General features: G+C 36.4%; 1 protein-coding gene across 2 annotated transcripts in view; it reads left to right on the top strand.

The window, feature by feature from the left end:
- The window catches only part of ARFIP1 (ADP ribosylation factor interacting protein 1), a 148,225-nt gene extending 133,524 nt beyond the window's left edge, over window positions 1-14,701 (top strand). For both annotated transcript variants that reach the window (XM_044682420.1, XM_044682421.1), the window contains one exon: window positions 14,196-14,701. In XM_044682420.1, coding sequence (XP_044538355.1) covers window positions 14,196-14,351 — 156 coding nt within the window. In that variant the 3' untranslated portion in view covers window positions 14,352-14,701. The remainder of the gene's footprint in view (window positions 1-14,195) is intronic.
- Window positions 14,702-21,970: the final 7,269 nt, after the last annotated feature.

Genomic DNA, 21,970 nt, shown 5'->3' with positions numbered 1-21,970 from the left:
CAGAGGAAGTTAGGAGAAAGAACGCTATCCACATCCAGAGAAAGAACTGTGGAACCAGAAATGCATTAGAAAAATATATATTTAATCACATAGTGCGATAGGGACATGATTAGGGTTTTGATATTAAAAGATCACTCTACCACAAATATGAATAACATGGAAACAGGTCCAGTGAGCTTCAGGAAGGGGAGGAAAGAGCGGGGGGGGGGGGGGGTGTTGAGGAGTAGTCATGAATCATGTAACCATGTTAACTTTTCTAAAAAATAAAAATTATTAAATGTTAAAAAAAATAAAAATAAAAGATGCAGGATATCCAAACAACAAATAAATAAATAAATGAAAGTCATTAACTACATGTAATAGAGAAGTTTCCAATCTAATCCATTTGGCACAGTTTTTGGATTTATCTGTCACCTAGTTTCCACTTTAAACTCTTTTGAGTTCTCTGTACTCACCCATGAATATTGGTATTTAAGTCTTCCAGCAAATATTACTCCAAAAATTATTCCAACTTGTGTTTATACTTAGGGCTGCTCTGAATTTGGTTGATCTTTTATGTTTATTATAATTGAATTGGCAAAAATTATTTCTGATATTAAGTTTAGAGAATCTGCCAAATGTGTCATATCATTTCTGATAGGAGAATGAGTGTTGATTTCTATTCCCTCAAAATGGAGGACTGTAGTGAAAATTCAGTACTGTACTGTTATCCTAACTTTAGAAAGCAGATTTAGCTATTGATATTTCTTCCCACCTAGCCCAGATAAGGCACTGGGCAGAATTGTGAAGCAGGTGAAAGGTTATCTTTGCCCTTCCAATTTTTTCCTTCCCTTTAGATTGTAAAACTGTTGAAATCATTCTTAAATGTTTTATTTAATATGTATGTTATTCCAAATGGAGTTTAATCTTCCTTTGAGAAGCAATGTGAAAAGTGCAAAGAGCACCATACTGAGCCATCTTCTAAACAGCTAACCTTGGTCAAGTCCTGATGACATGTTCCTCAACTATAAAGTGGAGAGTTTAGACTAGATGATCTAAGTTCCTTTCCAGGTCTTAGATTCTTTTTTTCTACTGTGTTGTAATTGTTACTACAGATGTCAATACCCAATAGACAGCCTAGAAAAATCACTATCACTATCACTATCTAATCACTATCAAAATCTTCAGTTTCTCCCTATTTACTGGCTGCTTTCCTACTGCCTAAAAACATATCCATGTCTTGTTTCCTCCATCCTCAAAACAAAACAAAAAACCCTCATTAGATTTCGTCCATTCCCTCTAGCTGTTTTCCCATGGTTCAGTACCTCCACTTCCTTTCCTATCTCTCTCATTCTAATCCTACAGTCTGGCTTCCAACTTCATCATTCAACTTGAAACAACTCTCTCCAAAATTACCATTGCTCTCTGAATTGCTCCCATCCAATGCTTTTTTCACATCCTCATCCTCCTTCTAAAAATTTAGAAGAATTTTTTAAAATCTATCTCATTAAATATTTCTCAGTTACATTAAGAAAATTTTAACATTCATTTTTTAAAATGTGAAGTTCCAAAATTCTCTCCTTCTCTTCTGCCCTCTCTACCCATTAAGAAGTCAAGTAATAGGGGCAGCTGGGTAGCTCAATGGATTGAGAGTCAGGCCTAGAAACGGGAGGTCTTAGGTTCAAATCTGGCCTCAGACACTTCCCAGCTGTGTGACCCTGGGCAAGTCACTTGACCCCCATTGCCCACCCTCACCACTCTTCCACCAAGGAGCCAATACACAGAAGTTAAGGGTTTATTGAAAAAAAGAAGTCAAGTAATATAATAATATCTCTTATATGTGTGATGCCATGCATAACATTTCCATATTAGCCATGTTGCAAAAGAAAACACATACACTAAAATAAAAAAATTTTTTAATAAAGAAAAGTGAGAAAAACATGCTCCAATCTGTACTGAAGAGTTTATCAGTTCTCTCTCTGGTCAAAGTATATGCACAGTTTTATAACTCAGCATAGTTCCAAATTGTTCTTCAGAATGGTTGGATCAATTCACTATTCTACCAACAATGCATTAGTGTCTCTGTTTTTCCACATTCCCTTCCACATTTGTCATCTTTTCCTGTCATGCTAGCCAATGTAATAGTTATGAGGTCGTATCTCAGACTTGTTTTATTTTGCATTTCTCTAATCAGTGATAAGTTAGAGCATTTTTTCATGTGAATATTGATACTTTGATTTCTTCTTCTGAAAACTTCCTGTTCAAGTCCTTTGACCATTTATCAATTGAGGAATGGCTCTTATTTTTAAAAATTTGACTCAATTCCTTATATATTTGAGAAGTGAAGCCTTTATCAGAGAAACTTGCTATAAAATTTTTTCACAGTTGCCTGTTTTCCTTTTGATTGTGGCTGCATTATTTATGTTTGTGCAAAAGCTTTTTAATTTAATGTAATCAAAAAATTATGTTTCATTTCCTCAGTATCTTATTTGATCATAAACTCTTCCCTTACCCATGAATCTGACAGTAAATTTTTCCATGCTCCCCTGATTTACTTATGATTTAGACATAAATTTATCTATTTTAACATCATTTTACTGTACAATGAGATGTTTTTCTATGCCTAATTTCTGCCCAACTGCTTTCCAGTTTTCCCAACAATTTCTATTAGATGGAGCATTCTTGCACCAAAGGCTTGGATCTTTGGGTTTATCAAAGTAATAACAATAATAATAATAATAGATAATAATAGATAATAGATAATAGCTGCTCTTGGTTTTAAAATAGGTACTACTTATCATTTTAAGAAAGGCTTCATTGATTCCTGTGCTTTCTAGTGTTTGTAATAGGAATGAGTATTGTATTTTTAGCCAAAGCTTTTTCTACATCTATTGACATAATCATGTGGTTTTTGTTTTTATTATTGGCATGGATCAATTTTGCTGATAGTTTTCCTAATATTGATCCAGCCCTGCATTCTTGTTATAAACTCCACCTGATGTATGATCTTTGTGATTCCATATATTGCTGTAATCAGACTTCATCCTTCTTAATCTTTCTTCATCCTTTGACACTGTTGTCATCCTTTTCTACTTGTTATTTTCTTCTCTTTAGATTTTTGTGGCACTACTCTTTCCTGGTCTCTCCTTTTCTGTTACCTTTGCTGGATCTTCATCCAGGTCATGCCCATTAACCACATTGGGTGTATCCCAGATTCTATTCTCTTTTCCCTCTATACGCTTTTACTTGGTGACTTCATTAGTTCATATAGATTCAGTTATCTCTGTTGTAAGATTTAAATTAATATCAATAACTCCAAGTATTATATTTTATAAGATTTATTAGTAATCACTTGAAGTAGAAGAAAAAAATAGAAGTACAAAGCTTAAGTATGACCACATAAGTATACTTTCCTGCCAGGCTTTCCCCGCAGCTTCCACAGCCACATTCTGGGAAGAAGAGAGAGGCAGGCGGGGTCAGACCCAAAACTTTATCTTCCATATGTATGCACACAATGTTTGCACTTAGTGTGAGCACATAAATGGAATGCTGGGTAAGAGAGTCTTGGGGAACAAGTTCTATCCATACACTATGCAGGTGATTCTCAGTTCTTCTTAATCCAGGCCTCAATTCTCTTGACTTCCAGGCTTACATTTCCCACCACCTATTGGATATCCCATAGACATCTGAACATAACCAAACTGAAATCATTATCTTTCCTCAAACACTTTTCCCCTGCCTAACTTCTCTGTTACTTTCCAAAGTTACCAGCATCTTCCCAGTCACCTAGGCTTACAACCTTGGTGTCATGATCCACTCCCTATATTAATCTGTTGCCAAATCTTGTTTATTCTGCTTTAGTAGCATCTCTCATGTACACTTGCTTCTCCCATTTGACTTTGCTACCATTCTAGTGCAGGTCTTCATTGCCTCATGCCTGGGCTTTTGAGCAGGTCACTGATTGAGCTCCCTGCTGCAAGTCTCTTCTCATCCACTTTTATCTGAAACTCAGCTGTCAACTTGACCTTCCTAAAGCACAGGCCTTTTTTCCATGTCTTCCAAACATGTCTCTCTGTCTCTGTCTCTCTCTATGGTAAACTCTAGTGGCTCCTTATTACCTCTAGGATCAAAAATAAAATCCTCTCTTTGTTCTTTAAAACCCTTCATAATCTGATGTTTTCTTACTTTTCAGTTTTGATGCTTTAAAAAAAATCTAATTTTCTTGTCACTGGGTCAACTCATTATCTATTATCGCTCTCATACCCCATCTTTAAAAAAAGTTTCAAACTAGCCAAACCTAATTAAGATTATATTTTTTTTTATCTCTATCTCTGCTGCTAGACCATTCATCTAGCCTTTTATATCTTCTTACCCTAAACTTATCTTACTTAAGAGATTTGATTCCTTTGTATTACTCCTTAATATCAGTAGTGAAATAAAACTGATTAATACAACTAGATTATTATTATTAGTTTTATTTTAATCTTGTTGATACTGGCAAAAAATTAGTAGCATAGCATAATCATAGTAATAGAAATTAATCATTCTATAGCAAAAATGAATATTAAGGGAAGTAGGTATCAAGTGATACATTTGTACAACCCAGTGGAATTGCTCATCAGCTCTGGGAGGGGGGGTGGGAAGAGGGAAGGGAAAGAAAATGAATCATGTAAACATGGAAAAATATTTAAAAATAAAAAAATAAAATCATGGTATTAGAAATTAATGCCATTTATATAATATCGAATTAGCACTTTCCTAAAAAGCATTTTAATTAATTAATTTGAAAAAATGAGTTGTAAGTTATCCTAATTTTACAGAGGAAAATAGATTCAAAGAAATAGAATGGGGGAAGCTAGATGACTCAGTGGATAGAGAGCCAGGCCTGGAGACTGGAAGTCCTCCCTTCAAATCTGGCCTCAGGGTAATTTGGAACAGTACCCAAAGGGCTATAAAACTGTGCATACTCTTTGATCCAGTAATGCAACTACTGCATTTGTATCTCAAAGAGATAATAAAAATGGGGGAAAGACTTACTTGTACAAAAATATTTATAAGAGCTCTTTTTGTGGTGGCAAAGAATTGGAAATTGAGATGTCCATCAATTAGAGAATGGCTGAACAAATTGTGGTACATATTAGTAATGGAATATGATTGTGCTACAAGAAATGATAAGTGAGATGATTTCAGAAAAACCTGGAAAGGTTTGCAGGAACTGATGCAGAGTGAGATAAGCAGAACTGGGAAAACATTGTACACAATAACAGCAATATTGGATGATGATTATCTGTGAAAACTTGACTACTCTCATCAGTGCACTGGTCTGGGATGATACTAAAAGACTTACGACAGGGGATGCTGTCCATCTCCAGAGAAAGAACTGTTGGTGTCATCTTTCACATCTTTGGTTTTATTTTGGGGTTTTGGTTATATATAACTTTGCTTTTACAACAGTGACCAACAAAGAAGTATGTTTTACATGACAATAAAAAAATGGGGAAATTTTTAAATTAGAAAAAAAATCTGGCCTCAAGACACTCCCTAGCTGGATGTCCTTTAGCAAGTCACTTAACCCCCCATTGCCTAACCCTTACCATTCCTTTACCTTGGAACCAGTACTTAGTAGTATAAATTCTAAGACAGAAGGTAAGAATTTAAAGAAAACATTTTTTAAAAATAGAATGACTTAATGAAGGTCCCACAGAAAAATGTGTCTTCTCAAGCCCAGTCTACTCCTCCCACTTTCCACTATACAATGCTTCCTCTCTTCTCTTATTCTTTTAGTGGTAACAGTAAAAATTTAAACCTTGTTAACTCTGTAATAGCTTTCTGGAAGAGGGAAGGATAGGAATACAGGGAAATTTTTGACAATGTAAAACTAAAAAATATCAGTTAAAATTTATTTTAATATCCAAAATATCCTCAATGGGTATCTCAAAAAGCACTGGGCAGAGCAGTGTTCAGAGTGTACTGGTTTTCTGCATATTAGTGCATGTTACAGGGCCACTTCTTCGTTAACAAAGACTACAAAGATTATATGCAGAAAAGCTTAGTCTTTGCCTGATGCCAAATTTAGTATGTTTCTGTTCAGAGATGATCTGGGGGATTGATTTGAAGTAAAATGATTTCATTATGTTCTGATACTCTGACTTTTTTATTTTTGCATGTTCATGGTAGAATAAGGTAAGGTGGCAATTTAGCATTCTTATTTAGAGTCATATCTGAATTTCATAGGAAAGTACTGGGATCCAGCAGTATTTTAATGTAATATTCATGATATATGAAGTGCTCTTGGAATCTAGATTTGTCAGCTTAGGTGTGAGGGTTTGAAACACTGTAACAAGTTTATTTGGTAAAAATAGTGACTAGAATTCAGAAGGGAAACACTGTATTAAGTTTCCATATGAATTTGTGTCTTTTCCACCTTTGACAACAATTGCAAAGTGGCATAAAGAGTAATAAGAACTAATAAGTTCCCTAATAAGGGAACTGGTCTGGACTTTGGCTACCTAAAGGAATTTAAGCTTGTCTTCTATATTTCCATTTCAACTAAGTTTCTCAGGTGTGAGTTTAGGTAAACATATAGTGTATCCTTCTGTTTTGGAAACTAAAATTCCTCCTAAAAAAGTCACTCTACTTCTCGTGGTTTCTAAGAGACCAAGTTCCATCTGGGGGGGAAGGGATCACTCACACAGCTTTGCACACAGTGTCTAAGCTTTATTTGCATTGTGTCAAGTCTTCATCAGCCACAAGTAAATCTTTCCCACCACCTCCATCTAGTTCACTTACCACCCTCACAGAGAAATGGTCTGGAAAGGTCTGTGAATATCAGTAAAATCAGCAATTTAATTTTCCCTTTCTTCCTGGCCCTTCCCAGACCCTAGAAAAACCTTCTGGTTCGGACCCATAAATTATACTGACTAATTATGATGAGAATCTCCTTAATGTGAAAACTGAGAAAACAGCCCTACCGATACTAGTAAAGCATTTTGGAAAGCCACTTTGTGACCCCCATAAGTCACTTGTGACCAATGTCTATAAGCAGACTGTAAATACCTTTAATGAGAAAAGCAAGATCATGGAATCTTCAATAGCTCAAAAATCATGAGCTTAAACATTTAAACTCAGAAAGGAACTCAGAACACTTAGAACATTTCATAAATGAGAAAACAAGCTCAGAGAAATCAAGTTTATTGTCTGGGGTCTTCATACAGCCAGTAGTGTCACATTCTGGATTTGAACCCAGGTATTCCTGATCTGAGTCATGGGCACCATTAGTGCCTAAGTATTTCTCATGCATTCATTTATCTAAGTGAGAGAAGCCAAACCTCATTCTCTGCTGTGAATTTGGATAACTTTTCTTGGAAGAAATGGAACAACTTTCACATTTAAGGTTCCAAAAAAGAAAAAATATATATATATATATATATATATATAATTATGCTTGGGAAACTGTCTTTTCATAAGACAGAATCATGAAAAAGTAGACATTGGAGTTTTAGTTAGAATCATAGACTTTTAAAAGTAATATCATCTAATCCAGCCTCATTTTAAAAGAGAAATTGAGGCTCAGTAAGCCTGTGTAATTTGCTCAGTCACACTTTCTAGCTGGGACTATATCCCCCAAGGCCTCCTGGTGCCCATTTTATACTTTATCACACTATCTCCTCCTGTAATTCACTGGGAAAGTCCTGAACAGGATCTGTGCTGACACAGAACAGCCATTTATTGAATTAAAAAAACAGCAAATGGGATGAATTGTTCCTCTCATTCGAAAATGTGCATTCAACCTTTCTCTCTACCTCCACCTCTCTTGCTAAGAAAGCTTCATTTGGAGAGAGGAATGTAAGGTTGGAGGGTATGGGTGGAGGGTGTTGCTTTAAGTTCCAAGCAGACTCAACATAAGAGTTAAATGATAAGGTGAATTTAGAGAGCAGGTTTGGAATGTCTTTGCAGCTTCAAGGCCTTTGAGTGCAAAGATGCTTACCTATTTATAGGTATAATGTGTTTACTTCTTGGTTGGTGATTAGAACCTGAAAAGTACTTTGGGGATGAAAAGATTCAATTTAAGTGAAACAGCATATTTAAAAAATATATTTCTGTGAATACCATGCCAAGGCTTCAGTGTTTTATTGTTTGAGTAAAGATTGTTATAACTAACTGAAAGCCTAAATAAAACCCAGGTTCTTGTCCCAGTTTAGTTCCAAGGTCTCTGTGACTCCTGCCCTCTTTCTGCCTTATTGGATACCCAAGAAGTTGAGTAAAATGGATTTCCTTCCTCTCCCTCCCTTTGTCAGATCCCCATTACCTTTGGAGTCTGTCTTCCTCCTTTTCCCTTCCTCATCTCTTTCCCCAGATGAAAAACTCACTCTCCAGACTAAAATGTAAATTATGCTAAATATTTACATTTTTAAATATATCAAGTCATTAGATTTAAGTAATGAAATGCTCTAGCTGGAATTTTATCATTAGCCAGCTCTTTTGAAGGAACTGTTATAGAAAACTGGAGACCTTCCTTTCATCCTTGAAATCTCACCTCCTCTGACTTTATAATATATGCCCTGGTTGTGAACTTACATTAGAATTGTTTTTTAAAGTATCGATGTCTTTGTTTAAACATCACATTCATCTCCAACAGTACTCCACTCCCATCTTTCAGTTTATTGGGCCTTTCTTGTAACAAAGTTTAAAAAGGAAAAAGAGAAATCATTTCACAAAACCATCTGGCACATGCATGGTATCCAACACCCTCTGAAGTATTCTATATCTCCATAAAGAGGGGCCAGAAATGCATTGTTTCAACCCTTCTCAGTTTTGCTCATTAAAATTATATAGTAGTCATTTCATTTTCTTATTGCCATTTACATTGTTGTAGCTATTGGCATGTTTTCTTGGTTCTGTTTACTTCACTCTGGATCAGTCCATATATACTTTCCCTTGTTTTTCAGAGTTCTACATATTTACTGATTTTTTTTTTTCAGAGCAATAATCCATTACATTGTGTAGGTTTGTTTGGCTATTCTTCACTTAACCCTACCTTCTTTCCAATTTCTTTACCACCACAAAAATGCTGCAGGGAGTATTTGATATATGTGGGGCTTTTCTTTCTGTCTTTGACCACCTTGGAGTATATGACATCTGGTAGATAAAGGGCATAAACATTTTTATCACTTTTAAATTAAAACATCTATGAACTAGACAAAAAGAAAGGTTGATGATTTCAGAGTAGGCTATAGGGCAGAGTTAATATAAGACATTTGTATGCCCCGGGCAAGACTGGAGAATTGCAGCCTGTGTCTATAGTCTCCCCTCTTACCCTCCCCCTCTCATTGTAATCTATAGGGGTCTTGACTTAGGACATAAATATTTGTAGGCTATTAGAAAGTGGCATTTTTACATGCCTGTTTGTTAATATTAGCTTGCTGTCATTCTTAGCCAAAGCAAATGAAAATCCTTAAAATTAAAGTAGGATTTTTCTGACATGAAAAAGAAAAGGTTTTTAATATTTAAAAATCACTTGTGCCAACTGCTTAGCTTCTATAACTCTATAACCCTGTATTCTTTCTAGATTGAAGGATTTCATTTGAGAAAGTTCATTGGGCTTTCTGTATCTGGGATAACCCAAGATGACTGGTGTTAATTGTACAGATAGCTGCTGTTTTCCATGTTGATGCTTTTAACTCCTTCCTGTTGAACTAGTTCTCTTCAAGATACTCTTTATCTGCTATCTTATCTCTGTCAAAGGAAGAAAGGAAAAATCCCTTTATTTTGAGACCTTGGGGTGAATCAACAGTGTTAGATACCCCAGAGACTTGAAAAGTTGAAGAGCTCACCCTCTTGCTCTCAGTTGCCAGGAATACCTGTACCACTCAGTTCTCCTCCTTGTATAACTCACTTTGGGTTGAGCAGGATAGAAATTTATTATAATAATGTTTCTTTACCTGTTGATTTACTAACTATATCACATTTATCTAAGAGGTTATTTGGGGGAGGTGACTTTTTTTTTCCACCCACAAAGGTTCCTGTGCAATACATAAAATAATTCACTAAAATGAAAGGTGGATCCAAGCTGTGCTATGTTGACAGTGTGACTCTACTGAGTATGACTCAGGCTGTGATCCTCAGTTAAACACTTTCAGATTAAAATGCACAGACTTGTCCTTTGCTATAGCTTCAGCAGTGTGGGTTGGTCACTGATCTCAGCTGCTCATCTCTCCTCCCTTGCCTTTTAGAGTAGAAAAAAACAGTATTTGTTTTCCTAGGATTCCATAGAAATGAAAAGAAGTGTCCCTCCAAAAGCAAATGAAACTGGAGTACATCTCAGCCTAGACTGGGATATTGTATTGCTCCATTTGGTTTTCAAGAGTTAATATTCCAGTTCTGACTTTGTGCCAAACTGTCCCACTTTCTCTAGCAAGTTGGAATGTACTAAATTTGATCATTTCAACCTGCATATGCAGTCCCTGACTTATGTCCCTTACATCTGAATTTCCTCCCTAAAGCAGCTTTCTTAGATAAATTAACCACTAATAAGGAACTACCTTCTCCTCCCCATTCTTGCTTCTTGAGATACCCTTGTTTCCCCCAAACTCTGCCAGGCTCATTAGTAGCAGCCCTAGTAAGACAGAGGAGGTAAAGAAAGTAAATCCCTAAGACTGTTCCTTTCCTTCCCTTTCTCATTGCTATTTCTCTCAACTTACTGGGCCCCAACTTCCCTAGCATTTTTCTCATCCTCTACATGCCTTATATGATTCTCTCCTAGTTGCCCTAAATACATTTTATTTAACTATCTTATATTTATTCTGCATATGCTTATTTTTACATCTTGTCATTGTTCCCCTCCTCACTGGCCCCCACAGAACATAAGCCCCTTAAGAGTAGAATTTTCATTTCCCCCTCATGTAACACATAGTCAGTGTTCAATAAATGCTTGTTGATCAATTGTTTCAGTTTCCCCTAGAAAGCCAAACAAAAAAAATAATATATTCACTGGGCCAAGAAAATAGAGACTTTTGTCAGAAACAACAGGTGGTAGCAGGAACAAGCAAGCAGATAGAGCAATCAATCCTTGGGGTCCTCTCATTTTTTTAAGGTAATTAGAGAACCAGTATTCTTATGGACACTTTATTACCAAGACCTCAGCTGCTTTATCATTTTTTTTTTTTTGCCTTTCCTGCTGGACTCTCTTGCCCATGGCCATCAGTAGCCAGTCTCAGGGGCTTAAAACCATTCAAGTTCCTACTTCCACTTCTGGATTGATAGGAAAAAACCTGATGACATCCTAAATGGGCTTTCTGGGTTCGTTTTCCTATAGAAATATTGTTTGACATGATAGTTTACATTCTATAGTCTCTTAGTACAATCTCTAGGTCAGTTTTTGTATATTGGCCAGAAAAAAATCTTAAGCACCTTGAACAATATTATTTCCATGAGAAAGTGCATCCTAATAAAAATATTTATAACAAATTTCTCCGATAAAGGTCTAATTTATCAAATATAGAGAGAACTAAGCCAATTTCATAAGAATTTAAGTCATTCACCTATTGACAAATGATCAAAGGATATGAACAAGTAGTTTTCAGATGAAGAAATCAAAGTTATCAATAATCATATGGGAAAATGTTCTTAATCATGCTTGGTTAGAGAAATGCACTTTAAAAGAATGCTGAGGGACCACCTTACACCTATCAAGATTGGTCAATATGACAATAAAGGAAAGTGAAAAATACTGGAGGAGATGTAGCAAAATTCGGACACTAATGCATTGTTGGTGGAGTTGTGAACTGATCCAACCATTCTGGAGGGCAATTTGGAACTATGCCAAATATAAAAATGCGCATACTCTTTGATTCTGTAATAACACTACTGGATCTATAACCCAAGAAATCATAAAAAAGGAGAAAAGATCTACTTGTACAAAAATATTTATAACAACTTTTTGTGGTGGCAAAGAATTAGAAATGGAGGGCGGGCTTCATCAATTAAGGAATGACTGGACAAATTGTGGTATATGATGGTGATGGCATACTATTATACCACAAGAAATGATAAGCAGGATGATTTCAGAAAAAGCTAGAAAGAACTACATAAATTGATACAGAGTGAAATAAGCAGAACCAGGATAATATTGTACACAGTGACAGCAATATTGTGGAATGATCAACTGTGAAAGACTTAGCTACTCTCAGTAATACAATAATTCAGGACAATTCTGAAGGACTTATGACAAAGAATGCTCTCCACTCCCAGAGAAAGAACTGTCTCAGTCAGAATACAGATCAACACATACTATTTTTCACATTAATTTATGTTTTTATTTTGGGGTCTTGGTTTTATATGAGTATTCTCTTACAACAGTGACCCATGTTGAAGTGTGTTTTACATGATAATGCATGTATAATATGGATCAAATTTTTGCTTACTATTTCTGGGAGAGGGAAGGAAGAAAGAGGGAGACTTATATCTTATCATTTTAAAAAAGGTATGTTGAAAATTGTTATTGCATGTAATTGGGAAAAGAAAATATCTTTTAACAAAAAAAAACAGAGAAAGAAACCACATCCCAAATTATAAACAACCAATCTAAAAACAAATTGTTAGAACCCACACTTTTCCCAAGTTTGGGGGCTACATATATATATGTGTAGCCAACAGAAATATGTTGGAAGATTATCTTTCCACTACTCATTGTTCCCATTACCATTATTTTCTCCTCTTTCTCCATACCCCCTTCCCACAAGCCATTCAGAGCAGTTGTACAAAAGCCAGCTCAGAAGAGTTCTGATCCTGAGGATCTTTTCAGGAAAAAAGCTTTGTGTGTTCCTTTGGTGGTGTCGTACTAAATCATCTGGCCAGGTGCAGTGAGTCATAGTTGTTTAGAAGGCAAGGTGGGACAGTGGAGCTCATAGTAGGTTAGCCTTTCATTTCTTGGTCTAATTTCAAAAAAACAAATCACAAATAAAAGTGGATTTGGCTTCTCCAAACTTTAAAAGTATAATTAAACTATATAGATAACACAGTTTAACCTTTCTATTAGAACTTTAGAATTGAAATTATAGTGATGTTGCTTGCAAACCATTCCTGGAGTGTATTTGAGTTATTTACTGAACTTTTTGTTCTCAGCCTATTCCTTACATTCAGTAAATGCAATGAATTTTATTTTGATAATCATTAAAATCACTCTACCTTTTCTAAATGTTTGCTCTTTGTGGTAAGCTACAGAAACAACATTGAATTCTGATGCAAAATGTTTGTACCTTGATAAATGTAGCTTCTTTCTTCCTGGGAGAAGTTGTACATCTTTCCTCTTTTTAATTTTGTGAGATATTGAAAAGGAAATCTGGAACGTTCTGATTAGGCAAGTGATGCTCTTTTGTGTAAAAATATTAAAATCACTTTAAGGATTATATGGTAGTTCCTCTAAGCTTTAAATTGTTCTAGAAATAGTATGAGAGACCCCTTTTTACAATCTAGTGAAGCCTGTGGATCCCTTCTCCGAATATTTTTAAATGAATAAAGTATATAAAATTAGGAAGAAAACCAACTATATTGAAATAGTTATAAAAAAATTTTTTAAACTGAGTCAATAAACCCCAGCTTCAGCTCCCTGGCTTAGGAAAACCTGTTAATAAAATCACTGTAAAAACCAAGTGTTTGAAAATGGCTAAGCAAGTCATATGAGGTTGAAATAAATTGACTTTATGAAAAGCATTGACTGTTCTTGACTTAATTTTTAAGGCAACTGGTTTAGTAATTATAAATTATTTGAAAAGAACCATGTTGCTCAGTTTTACATTTGTATCCAGTTTTTTTTTCCTCCTAAGCATCCACTTCATGTGAAGTTGAGTCTTTTCTTTGGTGAGAGTGTAGTGTAGGCCTGCACTGTACCCAGCTGACATCCTACATGATTCTGAACACACTTCATTGGGGCGGGATGGAGGGGGCCGGGAGTGTCAATGAATGCATCCAAGAGGGCTTGGTAATATTGAAATGTAGGTTTCATTTTTAGAATTGGTCAGCTGTTGGACTTACCCCTTCAGTAACCGTCAAAACACAAAGTATGCAGTGAGGATCTCTTCCCAGGCTGCATGGAATACTAAATCACCACTGAATAACTTTCTGAAGGAGGGCGATGACTTGTGCTACTTCATTAAGGCGTGTAATAAATTACCTTCCAGCTCAGTGTCAGTCTTTTAACTCTCTGCTTTTGTCTACAGGTTAAAGTATTGCACAATCAGCTAGTCCTTTTCCACAATGCCATCACAGCTTACTTTGCTGGGAATCAGAAGCAGCTTGAACAGACACTCAAACAGTTCCACATCAAATTGAAAACTCCTGGAGTGGATGCCCCATCCTGGCTTGAAGAGCAGTAATCAGGACCTGGAAGAAAAAGACCCATTGTGATCTGAGAACCTAATAAGCATTAAAAAGGGGAGGGGAGGAGAGAGGACCCTTATATTGATTCTTGCACAAAGAGCTTTAATTTTTCCCTTTTAATACTTTAACAGTTGAACTGTTCGATTTGAGGGGAAGGTGGGTGTGGCTTTACTGTAAACATAATTTCTATAATCCAAACATAGCTTTTCTTTTGGAGAACTTCTTTTGTATTGTAAGGGTTGTTGGCTATTTCTGTAGTCTGGAAACATCTAAAAGAGTTTTGCACTGACAAGATACAAATTTGTGGTTTCTGGTCCTCAGGATATGGGCCAGTGATGATTTTTCCAAAGGGAGGTTTACATGATTTGTATCAACATCTAATATTTTATATATGAATATATTAAACATCTTTAAAAGATTCTTTTCCATGTGTTATTTTAAAGAATAGAGTAATACTATTTTATAGAATAAAATTATAGGGCATTTATGCAGCATCCAAGCAGAGAAAGTAGCTATAAGTGATAGCTGATTGACAGATTCCCTCCTTTAAGGATGGAGCTGCACCACTAGAAGTTTGTTTTAAAATTTTTGGACAAACAAGAATCACCCAAAGCTCCAAGATCACACTTATATTACATAAGACTTTGATTGGGTGGTTCTCATTAGAGATTTCATTTTTGTAAAGTGAAAGCTACTTGAAGAGACCATCCTCTTGCCATTTGGTTGATCTTGGGCATTTTGATAGGTAAACTTTGGAATACAAGTTCTTGGGCATTTCTAGTCTAAAAATCTGTGATAGATCATTTTTAGGCAGTGTTGCCCTTTCAATAAAGTAGATTGCTAAACAGATTTCACTGTAATAATGCCATACTAGCCTTAAATCACAGAGAAGTGCCTTCTTAGATACAATAACTCTGAACTGGTGTACATACTCTATAGTGTAGCCCCTTCCAAATAATGTTTGGCTGTGTCTGTCTCTAGCAGAGCGGGGCACTGTAGAAAAGCTAAAATACTTTGTACTTGTTAAACCAAGTTTAAAGTTTATGGAAAAATCACTTTTTTAAAATATGATTCCTTTGGAGGAATAATAAGTGGAAGGGTCTTTTTTTTTCCTTTTTTAATGGGAGAGTAGGGTGGTGCAGTTTGGTTTTAGGAGGAAGGCAGGCAACAGTAATAAGTAAAACCAGTAATCTTTTAGTTACTGGGCAATGTTGACTTCATGTGAGTGACATCTTGTTTTTCTTCATCCACAGTGTAATCCTTATTAAATGTAAATTCTCTATTAAATTTTTTATCATAGACATTATAAATTAATATTATTTTGAGAGGTATCTCTTACAGATGTCCATTTATTATGTATCGAAATGAAGTACTCAAAATTGCCATTATTTACAACCATGTCGACTTTATGATTTGTTATATGTGTTTGTTCAACTTCAGCCTTTTAGCTGAAAGACATTTGAATTATTAAGTCTGTTTTCGATGCCTAACACGATGCAACGTGATCATAAATCATAAACCTATTTTAAAATCATTCCTTACTGTATATTTGTATTCTGTCAGAGCCTTGGCTTATTCTTCTGGCACAATTTCTTCTTGTGATAATAGATCATTTACATTCCCCAGAATGTGCCTCCATTGTGAATTTTATATTCTTATTAAAGATGTCTACTGTGCTACCTTGTTTCTCGGCTCTTGCTGGTTTAAGCTATGGATACCCTTAGAACCAATAACCCCAGCTTTTGCAGGAACTTATTTGTACATGATGTTTAAGAATAGAAAAATTCTGCCACCTTGATTTAAAATTTCTTTCTCTTCTTTGACTGTTTTCTCTCACTTGGACTGAATCTCATTTGGGGAATGAACATCTCTAGACAGCAGGAACATGTTAACATAGTAAAGATTGCCTTAGTTGGCAGAGTAAACTGTTTCATGAGTTTATTTTCTTTAATATAGTTATTGATGTTTTTGTAAATGGTATATACACTGATATAATGCTTCCTATGTGCAAGACAGTGGACCTAAGCACTTGATAATTACTATCTTTTTTGATTCTCACAACAACCCTAAGAGGTAGGTGCTATTATTATCCCCATTTTATAGATGAGAGACTAAGACAGAGGTTAAGGGACTTACCCAGAGTCACATAGCTAGTAGATATCTAAGGGAAGACTTGAACTTGTGGCTTCCTGACTCCAGTCCGGATGCTCTAGCCACTTCACCGCCTAGCTGCAACAAAACGAAGGGGGGATGAACTACATGAAGCAGTTTCATGGTTAGTTTTTTAGCAAAAAAAGTAAATTGACCCGGGGAAAGAAAAGAATCTTTTGGACAGAAATAGGAAAAAGCTAAATTACATATTTATACATGCACTGTTGATCAGCCAGGAAAAAAATGTTAGCCTATAAGTCTCCCCTTAAAATTTAAATTATTCATGAACAATATACAGGTCTTCCTGGTCTAGAATGAAGAATGTACAGAGAGGAAAAACTGGGACCTAAAAAAATACTATGTTGCAGAATTTAGAAACCAAAATTTCTAAGACTTGTGACACAACTGTGATTGTGTTTCAGAAACTTGCCTAAAATATTACATCTCTCTCTAATGAAAGACAAATATGTGACTCAATGAGTAAAATCATCTTAGGTTCTTTGCTTTATGGCCCTCTAATTAAGCCCATCAAAACAGAAGTATGGATTCTCTGATTACACTTAACTTAAGCATATCATGTATGTTGGGTGATTTTTTTTCAAAGGAAAAAGCCCTTCCTTCTAGTGTGCATGAAATCTATCTCATGCCACCATTCACTTGGAACTATTTGTCTTGGGTCCATGGCTTTAAGATGACCTCTTACTGCCCTTGAACATCTGCTGTTCCCATTCAGCACTTTAGATCTTACATGATAGAATACTGAATTTCATCATTGATCTATTATAAAATAAGGACATTCCTCCTCCCCCTCATTTTAAAAAAGTGCCCTTTGCAGACTCAGTTGAAAACTTTTCACAAGGTAAAGAACAACATAGTTCTTTGCCACCTTTGTTATTTTAGGGCTTATTCAGGTAATTGGGACAAGATGGTGCCGGTCCCTGGTAAAGCCACAGGCTAAGATCTCTCTTGCTCTAGGGCCATATTTTGCTAGGAACAAATGACTAGAAGAAGGTCCTGCCATGAGGAACTGAAAATGTTTTAACTATGAGGGATTAAATAAAGTAATAGATTTGTTGCCTATGTCAGAAGTTATATGGTAGTTTATTTTCGTGTATGTGTTGTTTATATAAGTAATATCTCTTATTAGCCTTGAAGTGCCAAAAAGTTAAACCATATAAAAGTGGAATCATTTGAAATATCTATTAAAACTCAAACCGTAAAATTAGAAACAATGGGCAAAGAGAACCTTGTTCATTTTATAGTCAGTGGACTTGTCTACAAATACATTGCTGATTCTGACTTTTCCCCATTAGTTTTCAACGTGTGTTTTCCTAGATCATAGATGTAGAACTGTAGAAGGGACCTCAGAGGTTATCTAATCGACTCCCCTCTTCATAGATGAGGAAAGTAAGGGCCACAGCTTAAATGAGTGACCCCAGGTCATATAAGTGGCCAAAGGAGGATTTGAACCCAGGTCCTCCAACCCCAAAGCCTCTTTGTACTGTACCATTAAGTTTAAAATATTTAAGGCCACTTTCAAACAAGCCATTCTCTAAAAAAATGAATTGTGTCCATTTTCATCAGTTTCCTCGTAAAACTAAGATTATGAATAAGGATGCATTATAATAATTCAGTAACTTCAAAATCAGATAATACTCTTAATTCAATGAAATATATAATAAAACTAATTAGAAAAGTTTTATCCGCCTTAATAAAAGGTGTCACAAAGTCACTTTTCGGTATTTCTCCCAGGTGGAAATTGTTTATTGCTATGAAAAAAAAAAGATCTTAAAAATATATATAATTCTAGAACATTAACCCAATAAGAGATCCTTAGAGATCATCTTATCTAACTCATTGCATAGTTAAGGAAGATGAAGCCCATAGAAGTTGTTTCATCCAAGGTCACACAGAGATAGGAACAGAATGGAGGCTGGAATGTAAGCCTTCTGAGCCTGGACCAGTGCTTTTTCTGGTATATAGACTTAGAGTCAAAATGGGCCTTAGACATCATCTTGTCAAATCATTTTACAGGTAAAGAAACTGAGTCCTAGGGAGGTCGAGGGACTCGCCCCACATTACGCAGATACACCAGGGATTCAATCAGTCTCTATAATAAACTAGTGCAATTAGCACAGTGAGTTCATTTTATTTCATTAGTTCTTTCAAGTCTTTCCTCGGAGAGGAATACAATTGTTCTAGCAGTCGTGTTCCAAAATTTCTCCTACAAGGTATACGCTTAGCGTGAGACCTTCAGTCCTGCAATCATTGGCTGTAAGAATTGAGTGAGCACTTGAGCCCTCGTCATCTCATTCTAGCCAAACAGAGGTAGAATTATTACACTGGCTTTGACTTGCATTTGGGTGGATTATGTTATTCTCTTAATCCCAAATTCTCTTCTGCCTTGCATTATGGTTGCAGGTTTCACTGGGAGGGAAAAGAAGCCTGTAGTTCTCTATCAGGTAATTTAGACGATAGCAAAACTTCCCTGACTAATAATGAAATGAAGATAATCAGCTTTTCTGTCTTTTAAGATACTTGCATTTCCAGGGTTTGTGTTAAATTGTTATAAAAATTTCCTGCTCAACAGGTTTCTTTGCACAAACGATTCTTTACAATAAATTGCTGTGTGACATTCTTCAATATACCAAGAATTGTAAACTATTTTTGTGTGAGGCTTAAAATTCGACTCTTCCTAATAAGGATTTGCTTATTGATTAACTCTTTGGGGGTATTTCTTTTTCCCATTCTGGTACTAGATCCCATCATTTGAAAGGTGATTTTTACCTACAGTATGACTGTGAAAACTGCCCTCTGTTTCTGTTCTGTTGAGTGAACAGCATACCTAGTCAAGGCCACGAGAATTTCCCCAATATTTTCATAAGCCTGAAACTTCCACAGTGGGCAAGCTTGACACTCCACCTCAGTTTGATCAAAACTTTCTCTTTGTTTTGATAACAAAACTTCTTTCCCAGTATTATTTCCTTCCACCACGATAAAAGATGGTGATTTAGGAGATGATAAAAGAACAACTGGATACTGTTCAAGTAGTGTAAAAAACAAAAAATCTTAGGTAACTGTAGTTAAGCCAGATTTCTTAGGATCTTAGGTGTGTGTGCATGTGTGTGTATAAAACTTCAAGGTAAAGCATTTGCAGAGGAAAGAAGATATAATGCTTAATCTGTTTTTTTAAATATTGAGCATAATGTAGACTTTCTGCCACCATCTGTCAGCAAGCACGGGGGCCAAAGAACAAAGACTTTAGAGTTGGGAACCGAGGCTCAACCTCAGCTTTGCAATTTGGTCACCTTGGACAATCTCTTAATTTCTTTGGGCCTCAGTGTCTCCAGATAGAAAATAAAGGCTGAAATCATTATAAAAATCCCATTTAACCATTGAGGAGAAAAAGCCTAGATAACCTCAAAAATTCTTTCCAGCTCTAAATTCATAATCCTATGAACTCTCCTTTTGGAGTTGACTGCATCTAGCCAGATTCTCCTCGATGTGCTATACCAGCCTTTAGATGATCACTTTCCTTCCTTTCTCTAGGAATTTAGTACCTGACTTACATCCTTAGAACACTGTAGTATTAACCACCCAATGGTGTTCTCTCAAATACCCCGGCCTCCAAGTAGGTTGTTGTTCAGTCATATCTCTCTCTCAGGGACTTGTCTTGGCAAAGACACTGGAGTAGTTTACCATTTCCTTCTCCAGCTCATTTTACAGATGAGGAAATGGAGGCAAACAAGATTAAGTGGTTTGCCCAGGGCCATACTGCTAGGAAATGTCTGAGTCCAGATTCGAACTCAGGAAGATGAATCTTCCTGCCTCCTAGCCTGGCACCCTATGCACTGTGCCACCTAGCTGCTGGCCTCTTAAGTTTATCAACTTCTTGAATTTCCATGGCCTGGAGGTTTCTAGCTTAGTTACCCATGCTATCATCCAAATAGGTGCCAACCTCCAGAATTTGTAACTGACATTCTTTCACATCATAGTTTCTTGTCCTTTTATCTCTCCCTCTTGCCTTACTTCTCCTAAACCTAGTTATCCTCACCACAAGCTCCCACCTTGGAGATTTCATCATCTCCTGTGAGTTCAAGATTTGTCTCTATGGAGATGATTATCAGATTATTATTATTATTATTATTATTATTATTATTATTATTATGCCCTAATCTTTCTCTTACCCTCCAGTTGCTCACTGTCAAGTGCTCACTGGCTGTGTCCCATAGACTTCTCAAACTCAGTCTTTCCAAAATGAAATCCATAACCTTTGCTCCTAAGCTAGCCTCCAAATGTTCTTCTTATACTTTTAAAAAGCCCTTAACCTCTGACTTAGAATCAATACTATATACTGATTCCAAGGCAGAAGGGTGGGAAGGGCTAGGCAATGGGAGTTAAGTGACTTGCCCAGGGTCACCCAGTTACGAAGTGTCTGAAGCCATAATTGAACCTGGTTCTCCCCTCATTCCTTTTTCTCTTGAATCATCACTCAGTCACCCAGGTTCGTAACACTGGAGTCATCCTTGACTCTTCTCTCTCCCTCACCCTTTATAATCCAATTAGATGGCAAATCCGAACAGTTTTGCCTCAGCACCATCTCTCACGACTGTCCCCTTCCCTCTGTGTGGTCACCATCCTAGTTGAGGCACTGATCGTCTCTTCCTTCAACTAATCCAATAGTCTTTGCTGATAGTCTGACTTCTAGTCTTTCCCTTCTCAGAGCCATCCTATATAAAAGCACCCAAACCCTTTTCCTAAATAGGTCAGGCTGTGTCACTCCCACTCAAAAACCTACAGAAGAAACAAGGACAAACTCCTGGTTAGAGCCTTACACAATCGGGCTCCCGTCTCTTTCTAGTCTGATTTCCTCCTCTTCCACTTCCCAGTCTAAGTTCCAGTCAAACTGGGCTACGTGCCATTCCCTGAACTCCACCACCTTCCTCTTTTGCATTCATACAAGCCATCCCCTCTGTCTAAAATAAACTCCCAGCTCCTCTCTGCAACACGGAATCTTTGTCTTCTTCCAAGGCTCATTGAGAGGTCACCTCCTCTCAAAGGGAGACTTTCCCTGAGCTCTATAATTGTTTTCTCCCTCCTCTGTTTTCCTTCTCTTTTATTTATGTCTATGCTGTATGGCACCAGTCTTGGAGGGCAACAGTGTTTTAGTCTGAGTCTTTGTATTCCCAGCATCTAGCACAGTGCTTGACAGAGGGCGAGATGGACATTTATTTTTTTTTAACCCTACCTTCCATCTCAGAATTAACACCATGTTATTGGCTTCAAGGAAGAAGAGCAGAAAGGGCTAGGCAATAAGGGTTAAATGACTTGCCCAGGGTTGCACAGCTAGAAAGTGTCTGAGGCCAGATTTGAACCTAGGACCTCCCGTCTCCAGGTCTGGATCCCAAAATCCACTGAGCCACTTATGTGCCCCCAACATGTCCATTTTTTTAATTGAAGCCAC

The sequence above is a fragment of the Gracilinanus agilis genome, chromosome 6 (genome assembly GCF_016433145.1).
Source record: "Gracilinanus agilis isolate LMUSP501 chromosome 6, AgileGrace, whole genome shotgun sequence".
Classification (NCBI taxonomy): Eukaryota; Metazoa; Chordata; class Mammalia; order Didelphimorphia; family Didelphidae; genus Gracilinanus; species Gracilinanus agilis.
This window is presented reverse-complemented; position numbering and strand designations above follow the sequence as displayed.